General features: G+C 42.3%; 2 protein-coding genes across 5 annotated transcripts; both read right to left on the bottom strand.

Moving 5' to 3' along the window:
• Positions 1-171: 171 nt before the first annotated feature.
• On the bottom strand, positions 172-1418 carry ppp1r17 (protein phosphatase 1 regulatory subunit 17). The gene is made up of 4 exons (XM_034210713.1): positions 1378-1418; positions 780-870; positions 468-623; positions 172-313 (listed from the first exon to the last, which is right to left on the bottom strand). The coding sequence occupies exons 2-4, from the start codon at positions 847-849 to the stop codon at positions 243-245; spliced, it is 297 nt and encodes a 98-aa protein (XP_034066604.1). The 5' UTR covers positions 850-870; positions 1378-1418; the 3' UTR covers positions 172-242.
• Positions 1419-2151: 733 nt separating this feature from the next.
• Positions 2152-19061, bottom strand: itprid1 (ITPR interacting domain containing 1). Of its 4 annotated transcripts, none has more exons than XM_034210723.1 (16): positions 18604-19061; positions 17508-17553; positions 16021-16058; positions 13670-13723; positions 12302-12350; positions 10523-10600; positions 9989-10191; positions 9402-9892; positions 8840-8900; positions 7347-7459; positions 5125-7197; positions 4552-4679; positions 3816-3927; positions 3043-3282; positions 2861-2911; positions 2152-2480 (listed from the first exon to the last, which is right to left on the bottom strand). In XM_034210723.1, the coding sequence occupies exons 1-15, from the start codon at positions 18713-18715 to the stop codon at positions 2864-2866; spliced, it is 3846 nt and encodes a 1281-aa protein (XP_034066614.1). In that variant the 5' UTR covers positions 18716-19061; the 3' UTR covers positions 2152-2480; positions 2861-2863. The 4 variants fall into 4 exon arrangements, with proteins under 4 accessions (XP_034066614.1, XP_034066615.1, XP_034066617.1 ...); XM_034210724.1 differs by having other exon boundaries at positions 3043-3237; XM_034210726.1 differs by lacking the exons at positions 17508-17553; positions 18604-19061 and having other exon boundaries at positions 15908-16028.
• Positions 19062-22197: the final 3136 nt, after the last annotated feature.

Below are 22197 nucleotides of genomic sequence, written 5' to 3'. Positions count from 1 at the left end.
TACATTTATTATTTTTGTGTGATTTGGATGTCTGCTCCGTTTAGCTACCCCCGTCAACGCAGGTGGTATCTTCCAGTTAGGTGATAAAAGCCATTTAAGAGGGGAGAAGATAGCACTTTTTGAAATTGTCCTGGTCTTCTGGTGCCAGAAAATGTAAAAAACAAACAAATCTTAAGGCCAAGGCAAAATTTAATAAGACTGTAAACATTTATTGACAAGAAAATAGAGGTGAAATCCAGGCTTTAATCCTTGAAGTCCTTCTCCTCGTCCTCTAAGTGGACCATCTGCTTCTCCGCCTTCAGCTGTCTCACTCCTGAAGAAAGGAAGACAGGTTGTCAGCTAAAAAACAAAACACACTTCACAGATGTTTGGTTGGAGAGGTTTCTTCTCTGAGACAACAGGGGATATCTGAGGAGAAAGGAGCTGAGAGTCACAAACCTGGACTCATATTGTGTTAGTGTGCTGACCTGGTATGCATGGAGGAGAGTTGAGGACGGGTGTGTCTTTCCTGCGAGGTTTCTTCTTCTGGACGTCCTGGTCCTCTGAGCAGAGAGCCTTCCCCTCCTCTTCATCGCCCTTCATCTCTGACTTCCTGCCCACCAGGCTCTCCAGCGCCGACTTGTCTGAGAAGATATCATTCAGGTACAAATCAATGTCAATTAAAAACAATCTGGGGATTTTATTCCTTGAAAATTGGACAAAAAGATCTCTAATGAGGATTTAATGTTTCAATTATTTTGTACTTTGGGCTATGTTGTGTCATTTAGCTCTGTGCTCACAGTGTTTGCTCTCCTGTGTCATCAGTCGATGTTCAGGCTCCAGGGTCGACCTCACACAGCCAGTCGTCATCTCTGAGGCCCTCGGGGCTTTCTACACGTATCACATAACACACACACACGCACGATCATCCACAATCCATTATTCATGAGAGGACCTTATGACACTAACAAAGGATAAAGCACTTCAACGCTGTGTGTGTGTGTGTGTGAGTGATTGCCTCATCGACACATCTGCTTTACTTTAGATAATACTGCATGAACTCAAGCGTTGATAAAATGACGACAGTCCAACATCAGTTCTTTGTCCATCACAACATCTTCTCTTGCTTTTACTCTTCTTTACACTTTAAACATGTCCAAACCGGTGTCTTTTAACATATTAGTCAAGTAAGCAGATGCAATCTTTTTTGATTCTCTAAATGATCAACAAAGACAGCCAGTATGGCACATGTGAAAACAATAAATACAAACTAAAATAGATCCCCGATTGGTTGCAAATATGGCTGCGAAAATTAAACAAAAACAGAGAAAGCTTTGAAACAGTTTCAGACCAAATCAAAGCAGCCATGATGAATAAGGAATCAAAGTGTGTTCTTACCTCGGTCTCAGCAGTGTCACACACTCGGAGCAGAGCAGTGAGGGTTATGAAGCTTGGAGGAGGAGCAGCTGCTGATCCCGTTATCTACCCTATCCCCCCCCCCCCCCCCCCAGAAGAGCTGCTGAATATCAATATAAGTCTAATTAGCTCCTTTAAGAAAACTGACCTGAACACACCCTCTCATTGTACTCGATAAAAAAGGGTTGTTAGTAAACCCTCTGTCGCACCTCCTTCTTGACAATATACAACATGCTTATCATATATGTATTTTAATTTGCTTTGTACACTTATTCATACAAACATAACTCCTTCAAGAATAATTGTATCAATGATTTAACCTTAAAAAGTGTCTATTTCACAAAGATGGTATTAAACATTGCAGGCTAACAATTTTGGACTGCTTGATGATATTGAAATACATCACTAAAAAAGAAGATATACAGAGTTTAGTTTCAGGAACATATCCCTTTTTACATATCAAATAAATACATAAAATAATAGGAATTGACATGTAAATGGGTATGGAACAGGGAGGAGTGTTGCTCGTTCTTTTTAGTTATATCAGCGCTTTCCTACAAAAAGACCCTTGTCATAATCAAACCCTTTTGAAGTCTTGATGGTAATTGAGACATCCTGCTGAAGTGTGCTGTAGACCGCTGGAGCTTTTGTTCCAAACGTCCCCCCAGCACAACAAACAACACAACAACAACCTCAATGTGAAATAATACAGACATACAAAAAGCACATGCACGTAAGAAAGAGCACAAACATGTCTCACTGTTCTACGGTTTATTGTAGTGGTATTATTCATACGAAGCTTTGTGCTTTCTGAGCAGAGGCCTCATGTGTATTAAATACTTACATTTATATAAATATATATATTTAAAACATGTTTTTATGTTTAAACAGCCTATCCTATGCCGTTATTGCTTTTCTTTTATTACACATTTTTCCTTAACAACAACGTTTGCTTCTCATGCAGCTCGTAGTGTTTCTAGAGGCAAATATGAACAATTATTACAAAAGTCGTATATCTGAAAAAATATTCTTCAGTGAATGGAAGACTTCAGGCCCCCCTGGTTCTCAGGCAGCACCACTGACACCTGCACATCAGGATGATATACAAGCACAATTTAAATTAAACCTAAAATGACATTTTATTAGGGTATAAATTGCAATATTTATTCGTAACACTGGCAGTTATGTGGTCTAAACTAGGGTTAGGGTTCCATAGCATTGAGTCAATCCTTATCGGCTTCATTAAGTGTTGTCTTATTCTGTGTTCTTCATTGACTATGCAGCTGCAATGTTAATCAAATAAGTAAACTTTTGATATATTGAAAAAGAAAAGAAAGCGATATAATCTTCCTTCTTCTTGACCCAAATATTGTTTTTCTGTTAATAAATGAATTTCTATATCAGATGTATGCAGTCTTAGGCAGACATTTCAATTATGATTAAATGATTAATAAAAAAACCTCACCTTTTACTCCAAGGAGTCTGTGTTCACAGAATGACGCAGAGACTCCTTCAACTGAAAAACATGACAAGAGTTTACAAAATAATATAAAAGTATCAAAGACTGTACTTGTTATAAACTACAATGAACCTTGACACGTCATCCTCTCTGTACTTGTTTCCCTTCATATTAACGTGATGTCTTACTCTCTGCAGGAAGCCCATCATGTCCAGCTTCATGTCCAGGCCCTCACAGAGGCACTTTGATCCAGGGGGGGACTGTCTGAGGGTCTCCTCCGCTGCGGGGGGGGTCCCGAGCCGCATGCAGCACTGAGTGGCTACCGTCCTGCCGGGGGGAGGCGGGCTCGAGGAGGGGGGTCCCGCTCCAGGTAGGACGCTGAGCTGAGAGCAGAGCAGAGACTGCTCATCCAACAGCCTGTGCATCTTCTGATCAGAAACAAGGAATACCACTTTGCTTATACTACTTAAAATATATCAAATATCTATTTAAAAACACATGCTGAGAGTAGGTGCGCATAACTGCTGTGCATCTGTTGAAAAACATGGCGTATAGTACAGAAGTGCATGTTTCTGTAGGGTGACTTTAATTCTCTACCGGCCTGTTCCTTTAAGAAGAAACAGCGCACTTCCCCTTTAAGATGTCTTTGTTGGTAATTTTCCTGCTTTTATATTATTCAGTTACAAAAAGGAGGTTGTTAGCTTTTTAATAAACTAACAATATTATATGTTATGTTTTCAAAAGGCCTCTTCAGAGGGCACATTTGATTCATGTATTTTGTCAAAGCAACAACTGATCAGCTCTAATAGGGACTGATTAATGATTAAAGTGGCAACAATTCCAGAGCTCCTCCCTGATTGGCTACAGGCAGCAGGTGCCACGGGATAAAAGGTTTTGGAAGACAGGAAGCTGGTTGTCCTGTGGGTTTCTGTGAGTGTGTTAGTGTGAAAGAGGGTCTCACCATTTTCAAGCTGTCATCGTAGTGATGGGCGAGTTCATTCAGCTGCAGCTCCAGCTCCTCCGCCTCCTGCTGCACCGCCCGCCTCAGCTCCTCTATGTCCTGAACCTTCACCCTACACACACACACACACACACACACACACACACACCACACACACACACACACACACACACACACACACACACACACACACACACACACACACACACACACACACACACACACACACACACACACACACCACACACACACACACACACACACACACACACACACACACACATCACTTCAGGGGACATTACATTGACTTACATGCATTTCCTGGAGACTTATCCTAACCTTAACCATAACCAAACACATGCCTAACCCTTAACCTAACCAAGTCTTCACCCTAAAATTAATGAATGATTCCCCTCATGGGGACCTCCAATTTGTCCCCATAAGGGAGGTGTGTCCCCACACGTGACTGTGTAAACAGATTTAGGTCCCCACAAGTATAGTAATGCTAGGTCACACACACACACACACACACACACACACACACACACACACACACACACACACACACACACACACACACACACACACACACACACACACACACACACACCATTTTGAATGGCACTTCATATCAAAAAGGTTGCCGGCCCCTGCTCTACTAACTAAAGCCACATATTGTGACCTTAATGTTGACACAAAGTCGAAATGTCAGGGTGCAAACGGGTTGTTTGTGTACCTGTCCTGGTCGGAGAGAGCACTGTAAACGGCAGCCTGGTCCTCAGAGAGCTGCTCTTCCATGTTGCTGAGCACGGAGCGAAACTGCTGCAGACACAGCATCATCTCCTCCAACTCATCCAGAGAGTACTGTCAGCATAACAAGAAAATGTGATAAATGGAAAATCAAGAATGATAGATAATAATTGCATTTACACACCGTTAGCTCAACAACACACGATAAAAACATTTAAGGCTTAGAAGTAAGGAAGATTTCAGCTTTTGTGTATCACCTCATGTACCTGCAACACACACACACCACGTCAACATCTCCTCAAACTCCACATGCAAATGAGGCATTGATATGTTAATAAGGTCCTGGCTATGAATGGGCCTCCATCTCAAGCACTATGGTAACACAACAACAAATATACTATTTATATCAAAGTGGAAACGTCGTGACTCATTGGAAGATGGACAGCTCACTGCTCAAACAGTTGAACTGACCAAGGACACGGAAAGCTAACATAAAATATAAATCGGAGGAGAAAAAGTACGATGAGAAAGGAGAAATGATGGTGATTGTGTTACTCACAGGAATATCCCCCCGTTGCTCTCCGTGCCTGCAGGTACACTGCTGGTCGCAGGAGGAGCAACATGCGATGGTCTCAGTGTGAGGACTCTCCCAAAGCTTGTCCTCATATTCCCCTCCATTCCTGTCCACCTCCTCCTCCTCATCGGTCCACAGCCCTTTATCCACAGACACCAACATAGGGAGATAGTCATGTGACTCCCATTCTTTAGGCAAATATGGAGACGAGGAGAAGTTCGGTGTAGGGTTTGGTATCATTCCAGTGGATACGGTCACTTCATATGGGGCAGAATGAACCCCCCCGTGTGATAACTTCTGGGTGAGGGTGTGTCGTTGGATGTGCAGGTCTGTCCATGATTGGACAGCGCGGAAAGGACTGGAGGTGTCCAAAGGGAGGACACTAGGGAGAGGGGAGCGTTTGGAGTGAGTCGTGAAGGGAACATCCGTCCTGTGGACAATATGAGAGGAAGGAGATGAGGACATCTGGATAGAGACGGAGCGACTTGACGGTTTCAGGTTTGAAGATGCGACGGGGGATGCTAATGGTCGCGTCAAAGAGGAGGGTGAACCTGAGGAGGAAGTTGCATTTGGTGACGTCTGGTTCGTGTCCATTGTTGTTGAGGATGTCACAGATGAAGTCATGTCTCTGCCTGTGGATGAAAAAGCTGCATTTGTATTCCCAGGAGATTCGTCAGGGGTTTCAAAGCTGCCTGCTTCAGGAGTCGGATTGGAAACCTGGATCGGTTCCGCCCAATAGACTCGCCCTTCATTATCAAGCCGCTCAAGAAACGCCTCCATATCTTCACTTTCACTTCCAGAGCCGTCCACTGAGGTTTGAAACACCAGGTCCAAGCTCTGGACCTTTATCAGACCCTTTGGTTCCACTTCAGGTCTGCTGTGCGCTTCTGGCACATCATCACGTAAAACTGAAGTGAGTGATTCTCTGTCTGATCCCCTTTGACTCTCTTCCGGTTTGCTTCCAGCTGAAAGCTCCTCTTGCAAACTCCATGACTGGAGCTGCGGATCTATTTCTGTTTGGTTACATACTTCCTCACAGACTAATCTTGAACTTGCTGACAGGCCTGCAGAGCTGTCTGGGATGTAAACCTCTGGAGTCTGCACAGTGTCAGCGCCCTCCTCCCCTCCCTGCCCCCCCGTCCGATGGGTATCCTCAAAGCCTAACGGGAGGTGATTCCTCTGGAAGACATCTTGGACAGGAGGGGCTGGATGTAAGTTATCATCATGACTTGCTTTGACCTGTTGGGAGTGCTCTGAAAGGCCTGGAATTCTTTCAACAGCTCGATCTACCTCACCATCCTGGCATTGTGATGAGAATTGACAAACCGGACTGGAAGGTTTAGGAGAAGGCGGTGTGGGACAAACCTCCTCAGACTCAGAGGAGTCCAGGACAGGAGCTGAGGGATTGATGGTGTCCTCTTCCTTTAGTGGATAAGAGAGGCTTATTTCGTCTGAGGAAAGGGACTTTACTTCCGGTTGAAATTCAGGAGAGGGTGGACAACTACGATCAGGAGTTGAAAAGGGATGTGAGGATGGTGAGGAATCAGAGAGGGAATTCCCACGTGAAGCCAACTCAGCCCGTTTTGACTCTCTGTTCCCAGAGGAGGAGTCAGACTGCGTGGCAATCGGCGCAGAAAACAAACAAGCCAAATTTGGAGAGGGAGATGAGGCAGGAGGAGGAGGGTCACTCAGGCACGTTGTGCTCTCAGAGTCATGGGATGGACCAGAGAGGTGGGGGTGTGGAGCATCCTGGTCCTCAGTTTTAATCTCCTCTGAATCTGGAGTTAAAGAGGCAGGCAGCGAAGCAGACTGATCCTGATCACGTGGGGTCTGTAAACTCTGCAGGTTGGATTCCAGGAGACGCGATAAAACGGGAGATGGGGAATGGGGGAAAACTAACGAAGGCTCTGGTGAAAGGAGAGACTTGTCCGCACCAGAAGAGGTTGGAGATGACGAGAGTGGCAGAGATGAAGCGGTATGAGGGGAAGTTGGAGAGGTGGAGTCTGGATTCTCACTGATCTGGCTGTCGGTGCTTCCTCCCAGCAAGCCTGACAAAGCCTGCGACCAAACACACATTACAGACAGTCAAACAACCGGAGACATGCAGTACATCACATTAAAGCACATTGTCAGAGTGAGTGATTTTAAAAGGGTACAGCAGAATTAGCATTGCATTTTATTGTGAGAGGAGTGCATTATTAGGAGACCTTGAGGAGATCTTGTCCCGGTGCTGCCTGCTGACTGAGGGGGGGGATGATGGGCTCCTCTAAAAACCCACTGCTGTCTGACTGGCAGCTGGTGGACCGCATGAAACTCTGCGCTGCTCACACACACAGGGGAGGAAAGGGAAAGCAATCAGAAAGAGGGACAGTGTGTTATATTCATAACTTAAAGGGGTCCTATTATACAAATGTTCAGGTGTATATCAGTATGTAGTGTCTCTACTTTAAAGAGTCCTCTCCTGCTGATGTTCAGGTGTATATCAGTATGTAGTGTCTCTACTTTAAAGAGTCCTCTCCTGCTGGTGTTCAGGTGTATATCAGTATGTAGTGTCTCTACTTTAAAGAGTCCTCTCCTGTTGATGTTCAGGTGTATATCAGTATGTAGTGTTTCTACTTTAAAGAGTCCTCTCCTGCTGATGTTCAGGTGTATATCAGTATGTAGTGTCTCTACTTTAAAGAGTCCTCTCCTGCTGATGTTCAGGTGTATATCAGTATGTAGTGTCTCTACTTTAAAGAGTCCTCTCCTGCTGATGTTCAGGTGTATATCAGTATGTAGTGTCTCTACTTTAAAGAGTCCTCTCCTGTTGATGTTCAGGTGTATATCAGTATGTAGTGTCTGTACTTTAAAGAGTCCTCTCCTGCTGATGTTCAGGTGTATATCAGTATGTAGTGTCTCTACTTTAAAGAGTCCTCTCCTGCTGATGTTCATGTGTATATCAGTATGTAGTGTCTCTACTTTAAAGAGTCCTCTCCTGCTGAAGTTCAGGTGTATATCAGTATGTAGTGTCTCTACTTTAAAGAGTCCTCTCCTGCTGATGTTCAGGTGTATATCAGTATGTAGTGTCTCTACTTTAAAGAGTCCTCTTCTGCTGATGTTCAGGTGTATATCAGTATGTAGTGTCTCTACTGGGACATGTCTCCATGCTTTAATGTTCAAAAAGCTCTTTATTTTTCTCATACGTGTTGCAGCACCTCTTTTCACCCTCTGTCTGAAACCAGTCTGCTCTGATTGGTTAGCTGGCCGGCTCTGTTCTGATTGGTCAACCGCTTAGAGATGTCCCGCCCCATAGCCTATCACGTACAATGTGTTGGAGTGCGAGTGTTACATAGAGAGGTCACTATGTTTTGGCCTGACAGAAAACCATGCAGTCTAACCAGCAATGATGCCCATATGGAAATGACCAAAGCCTCTAATGCCTTTGCATTTGTTTGCATCATGCGAGATTGTCCAATGATGCTGAAACTGTATACCGGTGATTTACATATTTATGTTCCCGTTGATAGTTCTATCATGTAAAACAAACACTCTTCGAATAAGCGGTCTGTGCTATAAAAGTGTCGTTCAGGTGTGATAAAGTTTTGTTAAGGAACTACTTTGCTTGTGTTCCAGAAGTGGTAATATAGAGAAAGCGAGCTAGCAAGCAAGAGATAGAGACTTGTGAATACTTTCATAAATAATGATAGGTTTAGAGACCCACCTAAATGTTCTGCTCCTCCTGTGCAGCTCCCTGTCACACTACTTTCATCAAAACTGTGGATCTGGAATGATATATATAAAAAAGGACAATATTAACAACAACAGAGATGTGTGTGGGAGTATGAGTTATTAAATGCATATTCAACACTGTCTATATTAAGGGTACGAGTTAATGACTTTGTTCTACTTGATTGCATTTTATTAGGAGGTGCTGCTCATATTTGACCAATCTCATTTCAATCATATCTCCTAGTAACTGCATTAACATACAGCTAACATGTTTAATATTGAGTTAAAAACACAGATACTGATTTTTCCAACCATCAGCATTTAAATCATGCTTTGAAGGTTGAAGGCAAATACATAAAAGGAGATGGATTGAGATATCGTTTTTAAATAGGGTAAATATGAGCTTTTGTAAGTCAATCAAAATGTATCATTGTAAAAGAAAAAATCGGGGTAGTCAGAAAATAAGAAACTCTTCACATCCAACAGGCAAACCTACAAACGACCTGCTGGTGTTGAAATTGATACACTTTGAGATCTGTTGCAGTTCAACTTGCCTCTTCCATTTCAAATGATTCCCTGGCCGGTCCTGTGCTCCTCTTCCTCAGTAAAACTTTGGCTGGGGGTCTGGGTTGACCTTCTGTCAGGGGCCCGTGTCTGAGGGTTCCCCCCTGGACTGTGAAAGCAGCCATATTTGGGTCCGGACCGGGTCCTTGTTCCTCTGCCAGAGGACTCAGAAACACGGTCTCCAGGAGTCCAGGTTTGGCTCTTTTTAAGACAGATTTCTTGTCTCCAAGGCTGGATGGAGGTTGCATAGCTTCAGGTGGATCAGCAGCCGGTGTGGTTAGGTCCTGAGACTTCTGGTTGTGGATTTGGCTGAGTGACTTCTTTGATGCTCGCCTGAACAGCATGCCCACGTGCCGCCTCTTCTCCCGGGCCTCAGGAGTCAGAGCTTTCCCCAGGGGTTCTCTGAGGGGGGAGGAAGGCCCCACCAGGGAGGAGAACGCTGTGGTCACCTGCTGGAGAACCTCGAGCTGTCTGAAGCGATCTGGAGGGAGAAGACAGGGAAATCTTGTTATCACTTGTTAGGAATGATTCTTCACATTCATGTACCGGTGGTCATGGTGCTGAAATCCAGACTTACTGCTGACGTCTGGGTTCTCCAGGTCCAGCCGGTTCTGCTGGGCCTCCAGAAACACCTGCAGGTTTATCCCTTTGGCCTGAGACTGGTAGTTGATGAATCGAGCCGGGATGCGTCCGGAGAGGTCAGGCTCGTCGCAGCCAAAGCCCATCTCCAGCAGAACCTCCTCCGGGTCGTCGTTCCACAGGTTCAGGATGTCCATCACACTGACCACAGGGAGAAGGAGCCATGATCAGGACAGAATGTGTGTCAGAAATCAGGATATAAGGTAAATGCATGACTCGCCCCCCCCCCCCTAGCATCTCGCCCTGACAGAAATCCATGCTGTATAACCAGCAATGATCCAGATATGGAAATAACCAAAGCCTCTAATGACTCCTTTTTCTGCATCATGCCAGATTGTCCAATGATGCTGAAAGTGTGTGTGTGTGTGTGTGTGTGTGTGTGTGTGTGTGTGTGTGTGTGTGTGTGTGTGTGTGTGTGTGTGTGTGTGTGTGTGTGTGTGTGTGTGTGTGTGTGTGTGACCAACCAACCAACCTGAGTGCTCCGGAGTGAGCTGAGATTGTTGAGTTGATGCTGTTCCACCGGCTGAGGAAAGGACTTGACCGGCTCCTCCTGAGGAAGTACAAAACAAAGAAAGGTTTCACCATATTTCAAATTGTAAAATATGAATTAGCTCTTCATACAAATGTAATATTTATATATACTGTATACCCTGTCGAGGGAATACAGAATTCATCTCTTATTGTGTAATGATTGATCAGTCAAACTATCGACCAGCTGAAATGTAATATTTGTGATATTACTTACTTTCAGAACTACTGAGAGACGGACTAATTCATTGTTGGTTTTGCACTTTGCGTGAGATTTGTCTACAATTATAGCATATACAGAAGTCGTTGTTCAATTCGTTAATGGCTTTTTTTTGTTTTCTCATTACGACCACTCATTGTCATTTGACACTGGAATCATTCATAAGATCATACTGTAAGATTATTTATAATCCTCTTGTTTTACTATAACTGTGTCACATGTAACAAAACCCCGCTTATATCAAACACAAGGTAAACATAAGTAGTAGCTTCTTGGCCTGATAAATGATAGCTAATAATAGGAAAGTTCAAAATAAAATGCAGCCTCCCATCAACACCCTGTGGGTCAAATTTGTAAGGTCTGAATGAATACTGCTCTTCCAAACATCACAGAATAGAAAGCAGCCATGCAGTGGCTATCAGCTGTGTGTACTCACATTGTGCTGCAGGTCTGTGTCGATCATAACCCTGTGTGACATGTTTTGCTTGATCTTTTATACTTCTGCCCTCTTCCAGCTGATTCATATTTTCTGCTCAGCTGTCAGGCATTGTAATAACTTTCCTCGGATGCGTTTGCTTTCTATGCAAACCTGTGTGGGCAGTGCAGCTTATTTGCCTGGTAAATATGACTTGTAGGTATCTGTCGAACTTTCTGTTCAGCTCCAGAAGCTGCTGTCACGGCCTGAACCAACAACTGTCAGTCAAAGAGTTCAAATCAAACAAAGAGCATTTATTTATTCTAAAAAGTTATGTAATCAGATAGATTATAAAAACAGCTCTTCCTCGAAACAAAGCGCATATCTTTAAGTCATTACAGGAACAGCTATTGAAGTGTTCTCCCTATTTGCACAAGGTTATCAGATGTGTACCAATAATGGTGCAGATTATATGTAATGCTTTTATGAAGCGCCCTGTCTGCTTTAAGTGAAGTTATGTAAAGTGTTTATCTTCATAATGTGTTTAATATGTTCCATCCTGTCAACCCTTTTAATCCCTGGACAGTAGAAACGTAAACTTTAAAACGTATCAATAACATTGAAAGCATTTTACAATAGTCGAAGTAAAAACTTAACCAAAAATGAACAATTTAGCTTTAGCCTTTTACGCAAAACACTGAACATGACCCTATAAGCAAAACTTGTATTTGATTTTACAGCGTGTTAACCGTTTTATTGTGTTATGAAGGAATGTTATATATAGGGTGATAGAGCTGGGCTTCGTAGGAAGTGTCGCAGATAGCTTTCAGTGGTATTTAGAAGAGGGAACAGATGGGGAATGTGCTTACATGAGCTAATGCTGCAGCGCTGGTCACTTAGAAAGTTATTTTGTTCGAATATAAATCAACCAAGAAGCTCTGTGTTTTCACCAACAATAAAGAAGTAAATATAGATTACATTTCAAACAGTGTTAGCATGGATTCCAGCAGTGTGATAGAGATCAGCCTCCCTCTGCACGCACTTCTGACAGGAGATGAGAACAACATGAAGAAGAGAGGGGTCCTTACCACAGAAACTCCTGGACCGTCCTCGCCCCCCGGCTACCATATAGAGACGCTGCAGGAGAGAGAAGTCATGTCATCCGGACAGACGGGGCACATGAGGCCGGACATGACAGAGAGGGAACATCAGTAAAAGCAAGAAGGCAGCCTCCTTGATTCTCAGCTGGTTGAGAGTCAGCACATCCTGTCCAGGTCTGTGTCAGGGCTCCTTCAGCTATATTAGGAAAGTGTTTCTCTCTCTTCTTCCCCCCCCCCCATCTTTGCTCTTTTCCTCCACTGGGTGTTTGGGTTTTGGCAGTTGCCTCCGCCTCTCTATCCCAGAATCCATTTGACACTGGCATGGTGTCAAGAACCAAGTAGTCTGTCTCTTTTTGCAGTGTCGTAGCTTTTGTTTTAATGCACACATCATCATGTCAGAAAACTACTCTGACTGACAACCTGCAGGACTTTCAGTGAGGGATGTGAAATAAAATCAAAAACAAGAATGCAGTCCTCAGAAAAAAGCTGGTTTAAATTGTGTGCTTTGACGTTTTTTAAGTGCAGACACAGATGCAAAGGTACTTCTAGTGTTAATAATTTGAATTGAAATACGTGTATCGTCTCCAGCTCATTTCTTGCATCTGCTACAATACACCATGCATGCAAAAGCATCAGCAATTATCTCGAAAGTGATTGACATTTGTTTTATGTAAGGCAAGGCAAGTTTATTTATATAGCACTTTTCAGCACGCGACAATTCAAAGTGCTTGCTTGAGTACTTTTTAGGAATAAATACAGTAAAAACACATTATATAATGGCATTTTACAACCGGCATTAAAAAGCAAAGATAATAAAATAAACACAACAGGTATACAATACATGTTTAAATGGCATACTGTAGTGCGAATATGAGCAGCTCAATTAAAAGCAGCGGCAAAGAGATGCAGTATGTTTTCAGTCTCGATTTAAAAATAGTACGAGTTTCTGCAGACGTGCATGATTTGGGTAGTTTGTTCCAGATTGTCGGGGCATAATAGCTAAACGCTGCCTCTCCATGTAATGTTTTTAATCTCGTAGCCGGCAGCTTCATATTTTAAGAGGATAATGAACCATACTACTTCTCAAATGAAGTTAGTGTGCCCTGCCCTTAAATGTCCAATATACAGTTCAGGAAAAATATTCAATCCATTTAAAGGTCTGGACCTGTGTGTACCCACAGTACCATCCTCAGTGTAAATACACAGGAGATTCTGGCTATCCTCTGTGTGTGTTGGTGTTGGATCCACACATAAATAAATCTTTGGCTTGCTTTCCTAAACGGCTGAGTGTGTGTGCCTATAAAGATTCCCTGCTGAAGATGTCACCTTACAAGTCCAGAGCGGGAGGCTGTTTACCTTCTAGCCCCAAGGCCAGGTCATCGTCACTGCTGGCGCTCCTCTTCAGAGGCTCTGCCGGAGAGAGAGGACACAGAGGACATGAGAAACAGGACATATGACGGAAGAAAAACTTCTGTTGTGGTTCAGCAGCATGGGCTCGACAAATGAGGAGAATAATCCCTCTGCTTAGGACTGGATATATCTTTTTAGTTGCTATGCATTGACATAAACAATAGTCTTAAAGACGGCGTTTTTGTTCAAATATTAGTGTCATCTATTTATGACCTCTGTAGTCAAGGGATCATGAAAGACTACAATTCCCACGGCACCAGCCTTTAAGAGACGCAGATACGGGTGGAAGAAGCTGCAGAGTTTTTAACCGTTAAATAATATTAAAGAACGACGATGTTAGTTTGTTTATCATTTCACCTGAGTTTTGACTATTGTAGAGCGCTATTTTCTTTGTTAATTCTCTGGAAATATTTAGTTTTAATTAACCAAGAGTCACATAAGATCATCAGAAGCCAAACAAACCATCACAACTGAAACCAATACATAAAAGAAGACAACACTTTAGAAATCTCATCTGTTTAAAAGTCTGCTTGAACAAAACAAAGGAAGGAATCCTCGACATAAAGCAAATATTTATCAGAAAGGGTAGAGAGAAAAAAATGTTTGGGTCCCAGTTTTCTGCTTTTCAGCTAAAAAAGTACTATATTTATGCTCTTAGCAGTCCAAAAAGGATTTCTGTTGGAGCCTCTACTGCCACCGTGAGGTTAGTGTGTGGCTTTGAGTGAAACCACTTTGACTAATGATCAAATATCTGTTGATCTGATTAAATTAAAGGTCCCATGTCATGCTTTTCCGGTTATTACCCGTCCCCTTGTGTTATGAAGCTTTTTCTGCATGTAAACGGTCTGCAGAGTCACAAACCCTCAAAGTACACCCTGTAGCGAGTAAAACTCTAACACAGAAAATACCCGTCTGTGCTGCCCCAGAACGCCTCGTTGGAGATTTCTCATTTTCCATTGTTTACTTCCTGGGTTCTGTGACGTGTGAATACCCAAATCAACAACAAATAACCGGATTGGCCCAAATGGACCAATCCGCGGAGCACCTCACACACCAGGACCCCTTGGCTAACTAACAGGGAGTCGCATTGACTTGCATAGAGCTCCCTGAACGCTGGTAATAGACGAGTTGGGATGGCGGAGAAATGCTCTCCGCAGACCCATTCTCACAGCGTTATAAACCTTTTTCTTACTCAATATCAAGCCACACTTATTGTTTTTTTCCGGCTGTGAGTGTTTGTGTGTGCTCAGGATGAGTTTCGCTTGTTCTCGCTGTATCACCGACCGAACGTCCTGACCAATCAGAGCACACTGGGCTTACAGGGAGGGGGGGGGGGGGGGGGGGCAGGAGCTCCAATACAAGCGTACTAGGACAGAGCTGTAAGGACACATACTATACAGATGTGAGTTATGAGAACAATTTAAATCTATTTTAGTAGACCTCAACAATGGAAATATGATCAGTAGAAATGGCCATGACATGGGATCTTTAACATCCCAATCCCAGAGCTTTTGAGACCTCCAAGAGCCCCAATACAGTGGACAGAGTTCTCCTGAGTAACAACAGCAAGGCAGCGCTGCTTTTCTTGAAGGTGACGGAGAGAGAGAGGGGGGGGGGGGGGGGGCAGCAGGCGCATGAGGAGCAATATGCCGTTCCCATGGTTTTCTCAACCACCATTTGCATGCTGTTTGAATGGGCTGGCCTCGGGGCCGGTGGGGAGGGAGTGTAGTTAGGTAATCCACACTGTGTACATTCATTAAAGTGAGGCCTTTGATTTCACAACCACAGAATTGTCATTATTAAGAACATTTTAAATGGACCATTATGGAAAGGAGAAGTGTAAGACACTCCTTACCAAATAAAGTAACTGATAGGAGGGTATTAACACAATACCATTTTTAAAAGAGCATTACAAATGTGATTAAAAAGGAGAACTATTATAATTTCTAACACTCAAGCAGCAGGAACTTATCCTATTAACCAGTGTTATGTATCTGTTGCTGCACAGCTGCTGTATACCGCACGTCAGCTACTGTTCGTCTGCGTTGTCTCACACCCGCTAATGCCTCGTGTGACATAATACCACTTTTAGCCAGCCAGTCATCACTTAAAGATTAACCTCATCACACTGCACTCACTAAAACTACTACAGAAGTGATCCGAACCAAGCAAACATGTACTCACCATCATGTGCCGCTGAATCACACAGGGAAGAAGACGATATAAAGTTGACACAGAATAAAGATGACAGACGCCTCCCTGTTGTGAAAGCAGAAAGGGATTTCCATTGGTCTTACCTGCAGCTTCCTGCAGTGGCTCATGCTTTGCATCTTCCCTGCAAACACAGGTCACGTTTTATTAGAAGGAGGGACAAGGTTTGAGAAAGCACGGGGTTGGAAGAAGCACTCAGATTACTCAAGTAAAGGTAGAAATACTATGGTCTTAAAACACTCCTTGAAATACAAGTAAAAGTCCTGAATTCAAAATGTTACACCTCCTGTTGCCTTCGGGTCAAATCTGACTGATTTACTACTTTCATCATAACTTTTTTGTTTTACATTCGATTGCATGAAGGCTTTATGATATCCTTCACAGTAGACATTAGAACATATACAATTGCTGATCACCACTTTCATTGCATTTTGGATGATTTAGTCAACTTTGTAACACCCATGGTGTTCCCGGTCAAAAAGAAAAGGAATTAGTAACCATCCGGATCAGACAAAACACACACACACACACACACACACACACACACACACACACACACACACACACACACACACACACACACACACACACACACACTCTAGATGTGTTCCCCCCCTCTTATGTGCCCATCCCCCCACATGGATCACACCTGGCACACGCAATACATGTTCAGTGTCTGTTCTTTGTATATTTACTGCAGTGTTTCATGTGTACCAGTAGTCTGATACAATATGTACAGTTTGAAAGGGTGTTAAATTACATTTGGTGATGATTAATGGTTTTTGTGTTAATGTAATAGCAGTTAAAACAGGACCGGTCAAATTTGACCGCGAACACCAAAGTAATGGGGGAAACGAAGACAATAGGAGGGTTAAGTAAATATACAGAAGTATTATAAGCTAAATGTTTTCAAAGTATGAAAAGTAAAGTTGCTCACTATGAAGACTGGCTCTTTTCACAGTATTCAATTATCATAAAATATGATATAATCCTGTTTTTATCACCAACAAATACATGTAAGAGCATTTTACTGTTGCAGTTTGACACTGTGGAGCCAATTGTATATACTTTTTAAAATACTGGTTTGTATTTCGATTGAATTACAGTACTCTTACAGTATATGATATTATGTCATATAATCATATCAAATGTAACTAGTAACTAGGAGTGGTAAATAAATGTGGAAGAGTAAAAAGAATTGCCTCTAAAATGGTGTGGAGCAGAGGTATAAAGTAGCAAACAATTGAAATACTCAAGTGAAGTACACAGGTGTCAAAATGGCACTTAAGTTTGGTACTTAAGTTAAACGTTGTTACTTTCCACCACTTGAGATCACACACACATACGCACACGTTATGAGGGCAATACATTATGATAATTGTGTGCAGTGTACTTTATAAACATATGATTTGGCTCCTGGAATGTACCACCCAAATATGTATATATTTCAAATACAGCACATAGCAGAAACTGAAGAAGCAACCAATGGAAAAGCGTATTCCACAGTTCAGAAGAGATGATTCAATTGGAGAATGAACATTACTACAGCCTATAGTCCCATGTTAATACTCACTCTGTGGTGGTGAGCCATTTCCTGACACTGTCCTGGCTCGAATTTCCTGCGGTTGACATGATGCAACACATTATAATAATGCCAGTGAAGTAACCACTGATAGCAAACACATAAAGAGCCAGAAGTAGGAAGTCTGCAGTGAGAGCGGCTACTGAACAACAATATCTCATCCCACAGACTCTCATGTTGTACGTAGGGCTGCTCGATTATGGCAAAAATCATAATCTCGATTATTTGGGTCAATAATTGTAATTGCAATTATTAAATGCGATTATTCATTGACTTTGAAAACATCCATTTATTGGAGAAAGAAAATGTGAACAGTATGTTTTTTGATTACCCTGAACTTTAAGTATAATTCAACTGAAAAACCAATAAATAAATAATAATAATTTTTAAAAATCGTTTTATTTCGATTACGTTGTTTTCGTAATCGTTGCAAGCCATAATCGTAATTAAAATACGATTAATTGAGCAGCCCTAGTTGTACGGATAGCCTCAGAGCTGCTCAGGCAGTACATTGGTAAATAAGTAAAACAATTGAAAGTCTGTAAATAACTATTTACTGATAAAAGGAGTCTATAGTGGTTGTCCTTTATGTGACATGGCTATGAGTGTTGTTAAAGTAGTGCATCAATTCAATATATGATTATTAACTGGAGCTCATTTTGGTCAATTTCTAGATCCTTGCCATAATTCTTCATTTAATGCTTTTATTAAAATCACTGGATTTCAGAGAACCATATATATAATCAGCTCGAGCTTTTGATGTCTTACCCAATTTTCTCTAAATTATCCATTTTCTATGTCTCTGTCTTAATTTTGGAATCCATCCCAGTATTATCCATATTGCACACTCAACACATTGTGTCACTGTGCAACAATAATAGAAAACCTGATGTTCACTGTTGTTAACTCAAACAAAGTTCAGAGTTTCATGGGTTCAATTCAAAAAAATATGTATAAAAGCACAATTTTGAAAATGATTAAAACTAACTTTTCTTTTAGGTTAACTTTACTTTATTTGTTGTAAATAAGGTTAAACCTGCGACCTGGTTTTGTTGGCTCACAAAGAATATTTGTATGGCGTCCGTACCGTGATGGTCCTGGTCCTGGTCCGGGGTGAACTCAGGGAGGTCAATGTTGCTCCAGTGGACTCTGGAAGCAGCCAGGTTGCTCCTCTTGGCCAGAGCTCCTTCAGACGCCATGGAAGTATCAACAGCTCCTCAAATAATAAGCAGAAGGTGCACAAAAACACACCAGAGAAGCATGGACACCTGTGGAAATGGAGGTATATCTCCTGGTTTCACATAGTCCCGAGCAGCAGCAGCAGCAGCAGTGGAGTTGTTCCCAGCAGAGAGGAGGCTTTGTGGAGATGCAGAGCTGAACTCCCAGGCAGAGAAATGCAGCTCTCATTCAGCTCCTGTCCCGCATGGTAAACATGCCGGAGCAAAGGAGGGACATGCAAATGAGTTGGTCAGACTTCTCAGCCCTACAAGGAAATATTACATCCTGGCTGACTTGTTGATGCCTTCCTGCTCCACTTTTATCTGCTTCTGCCTGCCTGTGGCCAGAGGAGGAAACAATACTCTTCATGTTAGTACTTCAGTAGTCACACAAGTTTGTCATGTTTTTTTAAAGGTGTCATTGTTTCTCTTGTCAGTGTTTGTTATTTGCATACTGCTTTTTTCCCGCCCCAATGACACCCTTTCTGCCCAGCCCTAACAAGAGCATTTGTTTGGCGTGTATATTTATAATATTATGCAAACGTTGTGGTTTTATGATGTCACGCAGGTATGCTTACTGTCACTAGTATTTCTGACCTTCCTGATATAAAACAGCTTCGCAAAATGGATTGATTGATGCAAACATTTAGACTTTGGAGTTTGAAGCATATGAAAAGATTGGAGTTTTAGGTCTGCTATCAGCAACACTTTGTATGACTGTTCAGGCCTCTGAGCTGATAGGCTGCCTTTAAAATGCAAATGGTTCCTCTTTTAATAGCTAAACTGTGTGTACTAAGAAGAAGAAAATAAATAAATGAGCAGAACAAAAGAGAAGCCAGTGTGTGTGTGTGTGTGTTTATGTATGTGAAAGCAGTCATTGTGTGCGACCTCCGTCCTATTTGTTTCTACCACCAGGAGGCGACAAAACCTTTCAAATCCTAAACAAAGTGTCTGTAACTCAAAAACAAAGTGCTGAGATAAAACTAAGCAATTGTACTAATGTCAACACAAATATAAAGTGTATTCATCAGCCCAAACTGTCATTAAATAAACTACCTTCGTATGTTAAGATTACTTTAAAAGACTCGTTAAGATAAGACTGTAGGAATAGGGAAATGTCCCAAGCTGCACAGTAATATATTTTACATAGATACAGGTGTTACTGTGTTACTCCTCTGTGGTGCTCCTGTCTTGTGTAATTGGCTGAATTACACAAGTATTAAAAGCCACACCTGAACGTAAAAAAGTCTGCAATGCACTTGTCATTTAATTTCTCAGAATAAAAAAACGCACATTTTTCATGAAATTGCTGAACTTCATCTCTGCTACACACTGGGGCCGGAGGCTTCTGAGAGGAGGCGGCCATATGCACAGCTTGTTTGTGGGTGGCATGGCACCCAAGGGAGTCAGTAGGGGAGTGGGCAGAGTGCAGGGGGCCCAGTCCATGACTAATCAGCACCCTGAGCGGGCTGCCAGATGGGCCTTTTGGATCATCTGTGGCTCAGGACGATCGTGCCAGTGGCCAACCAATCGCAACAAAGCACCACTCGGAGAACACTGTGGACGCCATGTGGTCGTTACATGTGTGGCTGTTTGTTTGAAAAATGATTTGATGATTAAAATGTGGTTCAGGATGCATTCAGGATTTGGTTAGGCATTATGATATCAGTGGGTTTGCATTTTAAAGCTCTTTATTCGACACCACGGTCAACCATTTAGTGTATGTTGAATTGTGTGGACAGACTTCCCTTTTTTTTGAAGATGTTACTTTGCCTCCCCTGAAGATCACTAAAGAATAAGGGGCTGGTTGTCTCGTGACGTCAGTGACACTCACTAAAGCAGTATACTTCCTGCATTGGCACTCAATGTTGGCATAGGGTTAGCCATTACTGTAAAAGCAAGCTGTGGCACTGCCATGCTGAGCTCTCCCCACACACACGCTCCTCAGTGTGACACAGATCATTAAGCCGCTTCATTATAAAACACGACTTTTAATAAAAGAATCATCATCCCGCTGGAAGGTGGAGATAGAGCATGTTTAATTACTTGGCTTAAGTACACAACAGAGAAGTCTACATAGTGCTTCATGCAAAGACATAAAAAAAGAAAAGCTAAATGATGGAGTGTGTGTGTGTGTGTGTGTGTGTGTGTGTGTGTGTGTGTGTGTGTGTGTGTGTGTGTGTGTGTGTGTGTGTGTGTGGTGTGTGTGTGTGTGTGTGTGTGTGTGTGTGTGTGTGTGTGTGTGTGTGTGTGTGTGTGTGTGTGTGTGTGTGTGTGTCAGAGGTGATTGCAATGCTCTTTATACACTAATTATCGTCAACATGTCGTCGGTGCTGGTTGAGCGGTTGTTGCATTTGTATCTGAAGAGCATGAATCTATCCAAAGCTTCAGTTCCAAATGGGCCTCCCGTTAAAATGGCTGGTGTTAAGTGGGGGGGATTCAAATCTACACAATTACATTGGCCTCGGAGCTGGTATAAGATTGCAGGACTTACCCTGACTCCATCGTGGCTCATAGCTTTACACAGCCAATCAATAAGTACAAGCGTTTCGTAGGGTTATGAAAACAACACTATATAGGCTCCAAATTACACATTTATTTTAAAAGTCTTATACTTAGAAATTGAATCACACGTGCTGTAACTTGTATTTCACATTAAAGTAGTATATTAGAGCCTCAGATGCTTCAGAAATGAAGGATTCACTTAATTATCATTTCATTTAGTTTCACTAAAACACCCCACTTACACCAGAAAGTGTAATTCCAGCCACAGGGTGTGAACGCTCCGATCCTCATTTACAGACTGGCATCCCATCACTTTGTGTTTAGGAGCAGGGAATGTGATAATGAAGTCACTCAGGACTGCAAGCATTCTTTAACAGCGAGTCAGGGGTCTTTTTTTCCACCCGCTATTTTAGGATATGCCGGCATGTGCGCATGCGACATTTTTTACGTCAAAATGGGACGATGCCTCCTCTTTGTCTCCTATCTGCCGCACAATGATTTATTGTTCCCAAATGGCCACATAGCTAATTAACAGAGTAATTAATTAATATGAATTTGCATATTTGCATTTGCAATTACTGCCGTGAAGTAATTAGTTTGAGATGGAAGAGTTCGACTCATCAGATGTTGGTGTGTGTACTGGACCAGAAAGACCCGCGCCAGCTGAGGCTTCATGGGGGGGGGGGGGGCACATCAGGAATGGATGTGGAAGGTATGTATCAAATAGAAGTTAGGCTGGTTTTGTGGACAGATAATACAATTCAAATTAAAATACAATGCTACACTAAGTGCTTTACTATGACATTGCATGTGATGCAAGCATATTGAAAGAACTAGATGGGTGCCATTGCTGCAGAAAAAACAAAAATAATAATTTAAAATTCAGTTTTATCAACAATTTAACAATAATTTGGCTGTCTGGAGTGCTTTCTTTAATGACTTAGTCTTTTTCCTGAATA

Source organism: Gymnodraco acuticeps, unplaced genomic scaffold, assembly GCF_902827175.1.
Source record: "Gymnodraco acuticeps unplaced genomic scaffold, fGymAcu1.1, whole genome shotgun sequence".
Lineage (NCBI taxonomy): Eukaryota > Metazoa > Chordata > Actinopteri > Perciformes > Bathydraconidae > Gymnodraco > Gymnodraco acuticeps.
The sequence above is the reverse complement of the archived record's forward strand: the minus strand, read 5'-3'. Positions and strand labels throughout refer to the sequence as shown.